Source organism: Triplophysa rosa, linkage group LG6 (assembly GCF_024868665.1).
Source record: "Triplophysa rosa linkage group LG6, Trosa_1v2, whole genome shotgun sequence".
NCBI classification, from domain to species: Eukaryota; Metazoa; Chordata; class Actinopteri; order Cypriniformes; family Nemacheilidae; genus Triplophysa; species Triplophysa rosa.
Genome location: NC_079895.1, coordinates 27,023,260 through 27,037,335, shown reverse-complemented (window position 1 = coordinate 27,037,335; position 14,076 = coordinate 27,023,260). Strand labels below are relative to the sequence as shown.

The following is a 14,076-nucleotide window of genomic DNA, read 5'->3' as shown; positions in this document are numbered from 1 at the left end:
GCATTACCGCCACCTGCTGGACTGGAGCGTGACTCTCAACTTCATCTTTCATTCACTGGAACCTCAGCCGGTTTGTGGTTGCATTTACAGCTGGTCCATCTCTTGTCCTATGGAAGCCCATTTCCGCCATGTGATAAAAAAAATCAGACTCTAAAAATTCAAAATCATGAGATAAAAAGTCAAAATTATGAGATAAAAAGTCATAGTTATGAGATAAAAAGTCAAAATTATTAGATAAAAAGTCATAATTATGAGATAAAAAGTCATAATTATGAGATAAAAAATCAAAATTATGAGATTGAAAATCATAATTATGAGATTAAAAAAACGAAATTATGAGATTGAAAATCGTAATTATGATTTAACATGCGCAGTGCAGGCAAGACACTGCACGCTTGCGACATCCGTTGCTTAATACGGTGTAAATATAAATAACTGTACATTTTTTATTTTATTTAATTAGGCTGAAACAAGCAACCTGATTCATTTGTTTTGAACTGATCCGAAGTCCCATTTTAGAAGCCTCATCAAACAGAAAAATTACTAAAATACTACAAATTGACAGGCCACATTTTAGAATTTTAGTACTCATCATAACTTTATCTAGGAATTATGTTTAAAATCATCCAGAATAAATCAAAACTATATGCAGGACTAAAGAATATATGTATAAAGTAGCCACCCTTTCCAAAATTGTACTCTTGGCATGATCGAGCAGCTTCTTGAAATTTCACCTTGTAGGAAGATTTTTCAATAGTATTGGCAGAAATTGCATCTATTCATTTCTTAGCTGCTTTTTTTATTTGGTCCTCAATTTTTGTCGTCTAATAAAATAAATTAATATGTTGCCACAATTATATTTTTGTCTACTAAAGTCATTTCAAACATTTAAACATACATCTTCAGATTAAAAGACTTTAAGACATGAGAAACATTTCAGTCAAAGGTTCAAGTGTTTTAGAACTTTTAAACAGCAGTGTATTTTTTGCCCTCCAAAATCATACATCAAAAATTATGCATTTAAGAGATGGCTTCACAAATCTATGATATTACTACTACTGTATGTTTCACAATAGAAACCTCTCTGGGTTTTTACTGGTAGTTTGTTGGCTTCAGCAGGCATGTTATCTGGTAGATAGGAACCAGTGAAATACTTTTCAGTAGCTCATAGATCTTTTGTTGAAAGGATTCCATATACATTGTACATTGAATGTGGCCCAAAACACACAATATTTTGTAATTGTTTGGCTGTGGAGTCCTTCAGGTTCCTGGGCTCCACCTTCTCAAAGGACCTGAAGTGGGAGACCCACATAGGGCCCAACAAAGGTTGTTCTGTGTGCTTTAATCCCTGCGGTTTGCCTCGGCTACTCAGTTGATCACAAGTGGACAAGAACGGATAGTCCAGATTGCTGAAAAGATCATTGGTGCTTTCTTTCCCACTCTTGTAAAGTGCAATCATTACAGACTTGATACACCCTGGACACAACATCTTTGAACTGTTGCCCTCTGGCCGGTGCTTCAGAAGGAGTACTAGAGCATCTGGACATATTGCTTTTAATAAATTTGAATATTCGCAAATTTCCAATCTATTTTACATACAGTATATTACTTCTGTACAACTGTCTATTTACAGTTGTATTTTATTTATATTTTTACATATTTTGTACTCTGTTTTATTATTATGTGTCTGCTGATGCATTTGTATGTCTGCACTGGAAGCTTAAAAAAAATACTGAAAACTGAAAACAAATAACTAAAATATATATATAACCAATCGCAATTGGTTTGTAAAACCACCGAGTTGCATTTACACCATTCTAACCAGCGGATGTCACCAGCGTGCGGTGTCCTGGCTGCACTGCGCATGTGCACGTTAAGTCATAATTTTGACTTTTTATCTCATAATTTTGACTTTTTATCTCATAATTATGACTTTTTATCTCATAATTTTGACTTTTTATCTCATAATTTTGACTTTTTATCTCATAATTTTGACTTCAAAACCTTCAAACTGGTATAATGTTTATTTAATAAACAAATGATAGATGTTCTTCCAGAGCAACCCAGATGTTCTCAATAGCCACATGTCTAACAGGTCTCCAGTCAGAAAGCATTCAGACAGCAGTCTGATTCAAGTAATATGCTTTTGTTTGGATAATTTACACATTCATAAATATCTACTGTATCAACAATGTTTTGCTAATAGCATTAAGTGAATGATCACGACAGAAAGATAGTACTGTACTGTATTTTAACTGACGTGCAGCTGAAGAAGTTTAACCAGATGAAAGGAATTATAATTTATCGGCTATAATATATGCCAATAATTTATCGTGATTCCCTAAAAGACATAATTAGTACTGCATAATGATAGTACTGCATTTTAAGAGTATACAAAAGCAGTATATATAACAGTATAGTAAAGATGCGTGCTCTGATCATGTGCATTTCATCTGCCTTAAATCATATCACATTAGCAATGTGTACACAAATATTAAGCACATTATCGAGCTTGGGTTTTAACAGGTCCACATCAAAATAATTCATCTTTCAGGTCGATAACTGGAGCCAAACGTTTCTGTATTCCACATAAATAGTAAAGTATTGAAATGAATTGAGAAATGATATTTGTTAATGTGTTTCTATCCAGAAAACTGCAGCTTCTCCATTCACTTGTGCAGTATGTGTTTATAGTGGGCATTTGCCTGGACTGTACTGCGGCGCCGTTGACATACAGTATGATCCAGTGGGCCGAGGCCAATGCGCAGTCGAGGTATTTCTTATGTCTAAGGTCATTACTGTACGCACTTACAAAAAGGTTCTTCAATGAGTAGAACCTTCTGGTTCCATAAAGAACCTTTAAAAAAGAAAAAAAGTTCTTCAAACTATAGAGAATAAGAACGAGATGGTTCTTTAAAGAAGCTTTGACTGAATGGTTCTTCTATGGCATCGAAGAGCCTTTTAAGCACCTTTATTTTTAAGCGTGTATATTAATATGTACCATAGAGTAAACCCATAATACGTCTGGTACAGTAATGACCTACAACAATACAGCATACAGTATATTTGACAGTAGGCCCTTTAAATCATATGTACTATATGTCATATTACAGTATATCTGAATCATGGATGGACATTTTACATTTCACATTTATAATAAGCTGAGATGCAGAGGAATACAGAAAATCAGTTGATTCACGATGGGTGAGACAGGAAATCTTATTGCAATTATGTTTTATGAAAAGGAAATGCTGGAATGTTGAGCGTGTGTGGAGGAGGTGCATTATCACGGAGATGTTCTCTGCGATGCAACCTTTCTCTTTGATGCACGAGTCCACCTTCAGGTATTTTATCTCAACATCATCCTGCATCCTTGACATGCTTCCCACAAAACACAAGTCATGTCATTTAGAAACAAAGATGAAGTTCCCAAGGTAAACACACACTTTGACAGCGTTCAACATTTGGATTGTGTATGAAATGTGTTACATAAAAACCGTAGGCCTGCCAAAACAAGTTACACTTCTCTTCCAGAGAACACCTGTGTAACCCGTTTTAACTTGTTTTTGTTCTTCTTTAGGTCTGTGTTTGAAAGCTATAATGAAATCAGTTGTATCTCTTTACATACTAAAACAGAATCTCTCTTGTATTTGTTACAACAAACAAGTAGCTAATGTCAAAGAGGTCCTTACTACACTGTAAAAAAACTGTAATATTACAGAATTTTACCTTTTTTACAGATTGTATGCATTTTTTAAACACAGTAAAAAACCTTAATAGAAAAGACTGTAAATTAACAAGAAAATCCTGGGGAAATGTTATTTTACAGTTGAACTCTGGCGCCCCAGCTGCCAGAAACGTTTTTTAACAAGATTTCTAATTTCTACAGTTTATTTTTTAAATGCGGTCAAATACTATAAAATTACAGAACAAGACAACAAATTTACAAGAAAAATGGGGAAAACAATTTCATATATATACAGTATCCTTATATCCTATAATTTTACAGGGAAAAAAATATTTTACGTTCACAGTATGTTACAGAGTGGATGGAAGAGGCTGGAGCGGAGTTTAATAGCATGATTATGAAGACAATATAAATGAGTGGGTGAAACACTTGCTGAACACTGCTTCATAAATGACCAACATACTAAAACATTCACACAATATTTGCACAAGGCAAATACTGTCAGACGTTTGTTGCAGCTGCCTCCACATCCGTCATGTTGACCTATTTTATAGCCTATTCCTCCTTATGTACATACGGTATATTCTTCAGATTTGTTGTTTATATGTCAGATGACAGATGTTGTTTATATGTCTATGTGGTGTTTTTAATATGCTTTAACACAAACCGAGCTGGTGCGATTGAGTGGAGGCGACGGGGCTGATTTAAATATTCATGAATCTGCGTATACTAAATGTTGTAAACCATTTAAAGGCACGAAGAAAATTGTCGGAGGAAAAAATCTTTTACATATGATATTTCGCTGCTCAAAAATGGGTTTTAAGTGATAAAATGATCAAATACTGTGGGACTTGAGAGTCATACCAAGCATTTCCCATTTCATGATCATCGTGTGGCGTAGGGTTGTGTATGTGACCAATACAATTTGAAACATGAAATATGAAATATGCTAGAGTCTGTGGACAAACTTTCGACTGAAACATACACAAATGCAAAGGATGATGGAGATGAAAACAAAACCGCACGGACTCCAGCATGTGGAGGTGGATTCTAGAAAACAGGACAAGATGTTAGTGAGGAAAGAAAGAGACAAGGTTTACGGCAAAAAAACCGATGCTGAAAAACATGACAAAAATGCTCTTTGTACTGCCAGAGTGTCATGAATGGAACAGTTTGTATTGTTATAGGAGAAGAATACCAAAAAAGAATCTGTCATAATGCATGAACTACTTTAAAATAATCAAATGACTCACCCGTCTGGTTATTGACATACAGGACACCTGAAGCACTTCCATACTGATTTGATACCTTACAGATGTAAACACCATTCAAATCAGAGGCCGGTTTTGGGACGTAAAGTTTGTCGCCATGAGAATGAGGAGTAGATTCATTCAATCTGTAAATAAAGAGACAGAATCAGGGAAAGTGAAAACAGGTTGAATGGAGGTAAACGTGACAAAGAATAAAGGGTGCAAATCATCTAGAATGGAAATGTACACGTTTTAAATTTGTGCATTTCGTGATTTAACTGATGTTTTCATTACTTGATCCAGGTGTAGTTGCTGGGTCTTGGGTTACTATCAGCTTCACAGTGAAACTCTTTAGGCTCTGTCGGATCATCAGGAATTATCATCACCAGTTCCGGAGGATCTATGAAAATGAAAAATATAATAATAGCCTCTACTGTCCGCTTCAACTGCATGTGCAAACTTCACAACATTATAGGGATGTTTCACAGGCAAAACTGTCACGAATGGTGTGGAAGAGAACCCAAATGCAGGCAGCCAGAGGTGAAGGGGTTAAACAAAAGACTTTTAATAACAATAAAACAAAACAAAACACCCACGAGGGGGTAACAACGACAGGACTTATAATAAAAAACAACAACCAAAAGACTACCCACGAGGGGGGCAAGACAGCAGGATAAAATAACTAAACTTAAACACGACACAACGTCTTACAAACACGGAGAGGTAAATAACAAAACTCACAGTCCACGGACGAGCACAAGGTACAGGTACACAGTACATACATGGAGTACATAGACCGCAAGAGCACAGGACAATGAAACATGAGGGCATTATATGGGGCTAGACAAACGAGGGATAATGACACAGGGCAGGTGAGAAACATGAGACACGGCAGGGAAGCAATACATGAAACGAGAGGGGCGGGGCCAATGACAAGACATGAGAAAGCACATGAGAAGTAAAACCATAAACAACTCATGGCTTTCTCACATAGAACCTAAGGGCTCCATCCCGATCCTGCCACACGACTAGAAATACAGAACCAAGAAGGCAGGACCGTGACACAAAACAACATTTTACTCACACTCAAGGCTTCCTGACTGAATATGACTTTCTTCTTGAAGAATAATCAAGAAGAAAGAGTTATAATATCATTTTATTTCCAAGCGGTAGAATGGGAGTGAATGGAGGGCAATTTTTTGAAGCTCCAAAAAGTGCATCCATCAATCAAAGAATGACTCGAAACGGCTCTGTGGTCTTAACAAAGGTCTTCTGAAGCAAATCAATGCGTTTGTTAAAGAGAAATATCCACATTGACAACGCTATTAACGTTGATGTTTAGCTTCCGTTACCCCTCGGCTGCACGTGAACCTGAGGCTTGTTTTTCCGGCAAATGATGCAGGCAAAATATCTAATTTTGTTCCAATAGGGTGCAGTCTCCTCTGTGTGGGAGCTTTCGTCACCGTCATTTCTCTTAAAGAAATGCATCGAATCGCTTCAGAAGACCTTTGTTAAGACCACATAGCTGTGTCGAGCAGTTCTTTGATCGATGGATGCACTTTTTGGAGCTTCAAAAAGTTGCTGCCCGTTCACTCCCATTCTACCGTTTGGAAGTAAAATGATATGTGGTATTACAAGTTCGACCACATCATTCCTCAAGAAGAAAGTCATATTCAGTCAGGATGCCTTGAGGAGGAGTAAAACATGGGGAAATTTGTTTTGCCTGTGCAATATCCCTTTAAGCATATAGGGTCGAGAGGGGAAAATCTGGCTTCATTCACATGTACACTTGAAATCATCATTTAGGTGAAGTAACATAGCGGTAATGTCTTGAGTTTGATATAGAAGCTGTATGCAGTATTTGTGGGCATTACTTACACTATGACAATCAAGCTAATATTGATCCTCCGTGTTCTATAATTGCGGCAAGACATTAACAGCAACAGTTACCGATTCGATAATAGGACAGCATGTGATTAATCGATTTGACTGTCCTATTTGATATAAAATGTATTTATTCAATGAGGAAAATATCATTCAGAAATATGAAAATTCTGTACATAACCAAAGCAATCACTTTAAAGTCCCAGTGAAATTAAAAATTACAATGGCTATATTTTCATGAATTATTGCAGCGTTTATTGAAAACAGTTGATCATTGTGGGTCATTCTCTTTTTAAAATTCGTGTGCCCTCATAATCTTCAGTTAAAATCTGAAAATGCACTTCCACCAGGTAATGACTATCCATCTTAAATGACGTATGTTAGATGGCTTGGGCGGAGCCTCAGTTAACTCCTCCCCTTCAACTGTCAGTCTGCTGCCAGTTACATTTAAAAATGCAATGGCTGTTTTTATACATCCAATCAAATCACAGAGAAAGACGAAAGCCACGCCCACTATTTTTCTCATTAGAGATTCCATCTCACTCGGAAATGCATCAAAATACGGAATTAAAAACGCTCGCAACTTCCGGTTCACGGGGACTTTAAAGTGACCATAACTGTCCTGAACACACAAACTGAAATTCAGCATGACAATGGTGTTTTTTTTGCCTCTAGTTGTAGCAAAATTTGGAATTACTTTCATCAAACTCACAAAAAAACACAAAACGGATAAAACGATGGTAAAATTTGAACGCAACAATAAATGCAGATCAGGGATGTTGGATGTAGGGCTGCTGCAGATTCTACTTGTGTCTTCTAAAGGTGCACAATAATTGTGACTGTCTAAAAATAATTGTGATCAGATGATTATTTACTACATAATTGTGACCATTTCAGTGAACACTGAACGAGAACTTAACCCAGAAGAAAGTGCGTGTGAAGAGCTACTGAACGGATGCCTGATATATAACATACACTTCATATACTGTACAGTACAGTGTACGACTTTTTTTGCTTGTCACTTACAATGCACATTTATTACGTAGTCCACTTCATATTCCTTTGTCCTTTGAGTGCTGTGTGTTACCACACACTGGATCTTCTTCTGGTTTAAATGTCTTAATGGTGCAGCCAGCAGATGGGACACAACAGTAAAAGTTCCATCTGGATGCACCATATAGTTGGTTTCGGTCCTCAGAGAGTCATTCAGATCTCCCAGTCTCCACATCACGTCTGCTGCTGGCTGTGATTTAGAAGCAAAGCATGATGCCAAAGTCACTTCTGAATCATCAGAAACATGCGCCTTTCCATCCACAGTAACCAAAGGAGGAACTAATGTGAAAAAAATCACAGTAAATAAATAATGAAGCATACATTGATACACTGTAAAGAAGGAATTGTGGCTTCAACTAACAAGTTCACATGTGCCCATCATTCATCAGTTTATTCAGAATAGTTCAGGGAACATGGATTTCTTAGTTGTTTGATTGGCCCCAGGGTTGTCCACCTCCCACAAACGTAATAAAGTAACACGAACAAAGAATAAACGTATTATCTTGTGTATACTGAATAAGTTTAATGAGTGTGACCAAAAGGCTGGATCCAAATGCAGTACAAGTTTATTAAATCCAAGAAACCCAAGAAACACAGAAAACAGGAAGGCAGAACACAAGAACTGCCCACATCATTACAGCAAACATGAAACAACAACTGACAAAAGCACAAGAGAAACTGGGGTGTAGAGGGTATGCATTGACCCCCCCTCGAGTGGCAAAACACTCAGCAAAATGGCTGCTTTCAATTGGAGAAACAAAGAAACCGGGACTAAAACACACAATTCTTTGCTGAAATTAAAAGCAGTTGGACTCGACAGTACAGCTGCGTTTCCATTACCCTTCAAAATGCGCATAGTGAAATAGCACATTGAAAATACGCCCAATGGAAACATCAATTTTGCAAAAACGCAAAAGGGAAACGCAAAAAAGTTTTCATGCTCGCATGAGGTGTTTTTTCAGGCAATAAGATAAAGTTATACTTTGCAAAACTGCAATGGAAACACTTTTTGTCATATTTACAACAAGTCACATGGCGTACAAAAAAGTCACACGATCATTCGCGGTATGTTTTGGCAGAACAGTTGGGAAGATAGGATGTTAAGGAATTCACATGAAGTAATATCTTATATGATGGCCGTGCAGGATGGAGATTAGGAACAGTGAGGTAATATGAATATGAAGCCTTAAGTAAACATTTTCAACTCGAGCAAACACGTTTAGTGGTTGAACAAGCTGAATCTCACAAGATTTATGTTGCTCTTCTAAATGTTTACGGTGATGACAACTGAAAGTAACCATTTTGTTGAGTGTTTTGCCACTCAAGATACAGATGCAAGTTATTAGGGTACAAAATGGCTGAGAAGACAAAATGGACACAGACCGAAGGTGAATTCCAATCTGAAGCGATCGTTCTTATGCTCTACTCCCTTGTGTGGTAGTCCTCAAGTTGCTAAAAAAGATTTTGTTTTATCCAAACAAGTTTACATTAAACAGGTCTCGCAGCGTGTTTAGTCATGACCGAAAGTACATTTATAACGATAATAACGTAAATATGAAAATAATAGTTACAGCTATTTTCATATATTCTTCTCCCATGCCCTCTGGAACTATAGCTTGAATGGTGTGAGGTTTTTTGTTTTTAATTTGAAGCCTTTATGAGAATAAAGAGCTTCTGGTGCTTTCTGCAGGAACTCAAACACAAGTTGGACGGACTTTGGCACACTAACAAACACAGAAACATTTAAGGAAAGGTGGAAAGAAGAGGAGAAACATGCAGAAGCTAAAACTTTCTGTGCGACTAAGTCGTGAGATTTATTTAACTTTTCACCCAGGCCACCATACAAGCCAGAACTTCCACTGGATCAAAAAAAAGACACTGATGCGGCATTCAAATAGCTGAAGTTTCTTACATTATTTTCAGTGAGCCAGGTTATTATTTTAAGCTGACTCATCTGTTTTTACAGTGTAATACCTCAGGCTTCCAAAAACTGTAAATCACTTTATGTATCCATTTTGCACTACAATTAAAATGGGTTTTACTGCAATCATAACATGGCAATTTTGATATGACCAATACACCCAGAAATGCACACATTGCAGTGAAAACGCTTCCTTTCAATATGACAAAGTACGGTAGTTTTGATTCATAATCAGAATTATAACACACTCTTTAATATGGGCATTCAGAAATGTGTTTGTCTGTTGTATAGCTGAAATGAAATAATAGCCCATCTCACCCAGCACTGTGATATTGACGTCCGTCTCAAATGGTCCTCTAGTGTAGACGCCTTCATCCAAAAGCCTCACTGTTGTGTAATGACCCTTAACCTCCACACCTACAAGAAAACAACACAAAAGGGACACGTTAACATAAATATTGAGACAGTACACATACCAACAATCTTCAGCCTTGAAAAGAGAGCTTATTCAACTATAAAATAATGCTGAATATTATTTGTTGCCCTGTATATGTTAGGTGTGATTGAGACAGAGGTTTGTCTTATTCCTCCCCTCCAGGTCACCTCAGAGATAGACAGACAGTCACATAACTACAACCTGAAACATCACACATCAAGCACCAGACGTCCATATGACGTTCATTTCTTGGCCTTTATTTAGCGCAAAAATAATGGTTGAAAATTGGACTTCGTTTAGTCGGTTTGATTTGTCCAAGCATGGGACCACATATAGCCCCAATACAGCTGTGATACAGCTGTGAAAGTAATTAGTGATCACATTGCAGCGACTCGAGTGAGCTGTTAATAAAGATGAAGGTCAAAATGACAGTTTCAGTGCAGCTTCAAGGGCTTTAAACGATACCAGACGATGAATAAGGGTCTTATCTAGCGAAAAGATCGGTCATTTTCTAAAAAAATAAAAATGTATATGCTTTATAAACACAAGTGCTCGCCTTGCTCTGTTCTGCGATGCGTGTTCATGACTTCACGTAACTACGTTATAAAAGGTCAACGCTTGACGTAGGCAGAACTCAGTACTTTCGCCTACATCAAGCTTTGACGTTTTCAACGTAATTACGTGAAGTCATGAACACGCATCGCAGAGCAGAGAATGAACGCGTATCGCAGAGCAGATCAAGGCGTTAATAAAGCATATACATTTTTATTTTTTTTAGAAAATGGCCGATCGTTTGGCTAGATAAGACCCTTATTCATCGTCTGGTATGGTTTAAAGCCCTTGAAGCGGCACTGAAACTGTCATTTTGACCTTCAACCGTTTGGAGTCTATTGAAGTCCACTATACGGAGAAAAATCCTGGAATGTTTTCATCAAAAACCTTCATTTCTTTTCGACTAAAGAAACAAATACATAAACATCTTGGATGACAACAGGGGTGAGTAAAAACCATGAAAATGTATGTTGAAAGTGGACGATTCCTTTCACCAGTGCGTAGTGATTGGTGGAATACTGCAAGCGTGTGAGGGAAATGTAACGTCTCTGACCATATTTGGAACATCAGGTTCCTCTTCAATTGTACTGACAGGTACGCCCACCTTACTTGAGTATACATTTGGGCGGTCTTAGTCAAATCAGACCACCGACTGACGTAGATTTGTGGGGGTGTGGCTACACGAGGTGTTTCAGGCAGGTCTGGGTGAGCATTCGCTTTTACATAGAATGACTCTTTTGTTCCCACACTTTCATTTTTGCAATTTTACACGTCTAACTTATAACACACCAAAGACAGAAAAACCCCTATTTGAGCCATATGACCACTTTAACTAATTAAGGCCGACTAAGTTTGCTTATTTTAAACCTTGTCTGTCAAATCACCGTTTTAAATAAATAAACGGGATGTAAACATGGCAACAAACACAATAAACCCACAGGGTGTGAGGGAAACAGGGACACTAAATAGGGAAAGGTTAACGAGGGGAGATTGCACAGGGACAGAGACGGGCAGGTGACGAGACTCAACACTAATGGGAAAACAAGCGGGAAGATGACAGGACAGGTGAACGGGATAAACACTAATGGGGAGATGACGGAGTACAAGGGGCGGAGCTAAGGGACGAGACACCGGAGAGAATGCATATTATGTCATGACAGACAATAATATGCTTCTCTCCACACAAAACATGTGGGTCTGTCATGATTCTGCCTCACGACTCAAAAAGCATGACAAGAGAGGGCAGAACCATGACAAAAAGCGTCTGCCAAATGCATAAATGTAAATTTAGCTTGTAACATGATAGTATATACTGTATGAAGAGTTTATTAAAAAAATCAAAAATCATGTTTTTTATTGTGCATTAATATCAATCAAACTGCAGTTGGTTTGTTTTGATTAAGCCATAATAACAACAACAAAAAACGTTTTATTTATAGTTTTTGCCAGTTGTCTCTTTTTGAGAAAAGACAAAGACAACTTTTTAACCAAATTTAGACATAGATCGTATTTTGGACAGCTTTTTACCTTTCTACCAAATATTAACATTGTTGACACGTCTGGCAAAGTCGACTGTGTCTTTTCACAGAGTTTGTGTTGGGTGGGTAGTCTTTATGACACTTTCTAAAACCAATCAAATCTGCATTCGAAATGACTCTGGGTTCAGACTGAGCCTGTGAAATGCTGCAATCTCAAAAAATGCCACAGGATGTTTGTGATCATTTTCCAGTGGGAATCCTACAGCACTCCTGCAGACATCTGACAGAAAATCAGGTCTTCAGGAATGTACTTTGTCTTGTGGGTTTTTCGTGCCATCCAACAGGATTCCTACACATGGAATCTTTCAGGATCACTGTAGGGGTTTTTATGAGTGTATAACTCTTGAAATGACCACAAAACATTTCCTGCTTCATGGAGCTTTTACAACGTAAAGTCGTTACTAGGAGAATTGTCATTAAAAACATAATGCTGTTCCAGCCGTTTTCAACAATCAGGTGTTAAAACAAATAAGGAAATATCTCATCATTTTTAGTTTAGTTAATGTCTGTCTATCAATTCATCTGTCTGTTTCACAAAGGAACTCTACAATATTCTTTACACACTTTGAAACAAATGACATTGTCTATCTTAACTAGTTGCAACGTTTTCTTCATGATGATAATACTTTCATTTTTGCTTTTTGATTATAGGTTGATTTGAGGTTAAATCAAGACATTACACAGTTTGTGACGTATCGACTTACTTACCTGCTGTGCATATGCCGTTCAGAAGAATCCAAACCAGATCAAACGGGACGAAAACTTTTCTCCAACAGTTAAGAAACATCCTGTCATTCCAGCGCAAGTAAAAGTCAAAACAGCATGTCATACTGTGCACGTACGCGCACACGCACGCACACACACGCACGCACGCACACACACACACACACACACACACACACACACACACACAAGCGCACGCACACACACGCACAAGCGCACACAAGCGCACGCACACGCACGCACGCACACACACACGCACTGCTCCTGACGCTGCGCTGCACAGGGAGTGTCTCAAAACTGCAGGAACGACAACAAATGAATTCAAACATTTAAAAGCAATTGTGCACATGACTAGTTAAAACCATAAATGGCTCTTGATCTAGAATTTTTCACACACGTTTTAAATGTTTCTTTTTGACATTTCTGAAATGTTCACATTTATTTTACATTTAGTCATTTAGCAGACTTACAAATGAGGTAAACAATAGAAGCAAACAATTTTACTTTCTTGTCATGTGACTCAATGATGTCACACCACTTGCAGTCTTTTTGCCAAACGCTATCGTGGTATGATTCAACAAAAGGCCTATAGGAGTTTCAGTCCCATCCGAATGTGCCATCTCAGTAATAATTACGGCCAAGATCGGGAAAGATACAGTGACAATGACCTCAGGTAATAATCCAGTGCGAATAGACCAGCTGTAAATATGCATGTCTTTTCGTGTTCCCCAGTTGTTCATGCATAGTCACGACTGATGAAGGAAGCATGATTCAGTTGCCTTCTATGCAGTGGGAAAAAGCACTCGTCCTAAGTCGTAAGATCACTGTTCAGTCCAACTGCTTTTAATTTCAACAAAGTACTGCATGTTTCAGTCACGATTTCTTTGTCTCTCCTATTGAAAGCAGATGTTTTGCACTTACGGGGAGTTTCGGTGTGTCCAAGACGAAAGACGCATGCAGAGACACACATGACATGCAGTCAGGGAATTACAGGAGGGTTATGTCTTCACGCTAACTAACAAATGAGGAGA

At 37.7% G+C, this 14,076-nt stretch overlaps 1 protein-coding gene across 1 annotated transcript; it reads right to left on the bottom strand.

The window, feature by feature from the left end:
- Nucleotides 1-2,077: 2,077 nt before the first annotated feature.
- Nucleotides 2,078-13,269, bottom strand: si:ch211-222f23.6 (uncharacterized protein LOC100141493 homolog). The gene is made up of 6 exons (XM_057335720.1): nucleotides 13,031-13,269; nucleotides 10,115-10,213; nucleotides 7,849-8,154; nucleotides 5,233-5,338; nucleotides 4,942-5,084; nucleotides 2,078-4,738 (listed from the first exon to the last, which is right to left on the bottom strand). The coding sequence occupies exons 1-6, from the start codon at nucleotides 13,149-13,151 to the stop codon at nucleotides 4,638-4,640; spliced, it is 876 nt and encodes a 291-aa protein (XP_057191703.1). The 5' UTR covers nucleotides 13,152-13,269; the 3' UTR covers nucleotides 2,078-4,637.
- Nucleotides 13,270-14,076: the final 807 nt, after the last annotated feature.

What these genes read in the sequence shown, in the direction of transcription:
- si:ch211-222f23.6 (XM_057335720.1), bottom strand. Translation starts at nt 13,151, where the DNA reads ATGACATGCTGTTTTGACTTTTACTTGCGCTGGAATGACAGGATGTTT. An exon ending in CTACGTAATAAATGTGCATT is followed by an intron (nt 5,339 to 7,848) that starts GTAAGTGACAAG and finishes TCATTTTCATAG; the next exon opens with ATCCTCCGGAACTGGTGATG. An exon ending in GTATGTCAATAACCAGACGG is followed by an intron (nt 4,739 to 4,941) that starts GTGAGTCATTTG and finishes CCTGTTTTCTAG; the next exon opens with AATCCACCTCCACATGCTGG.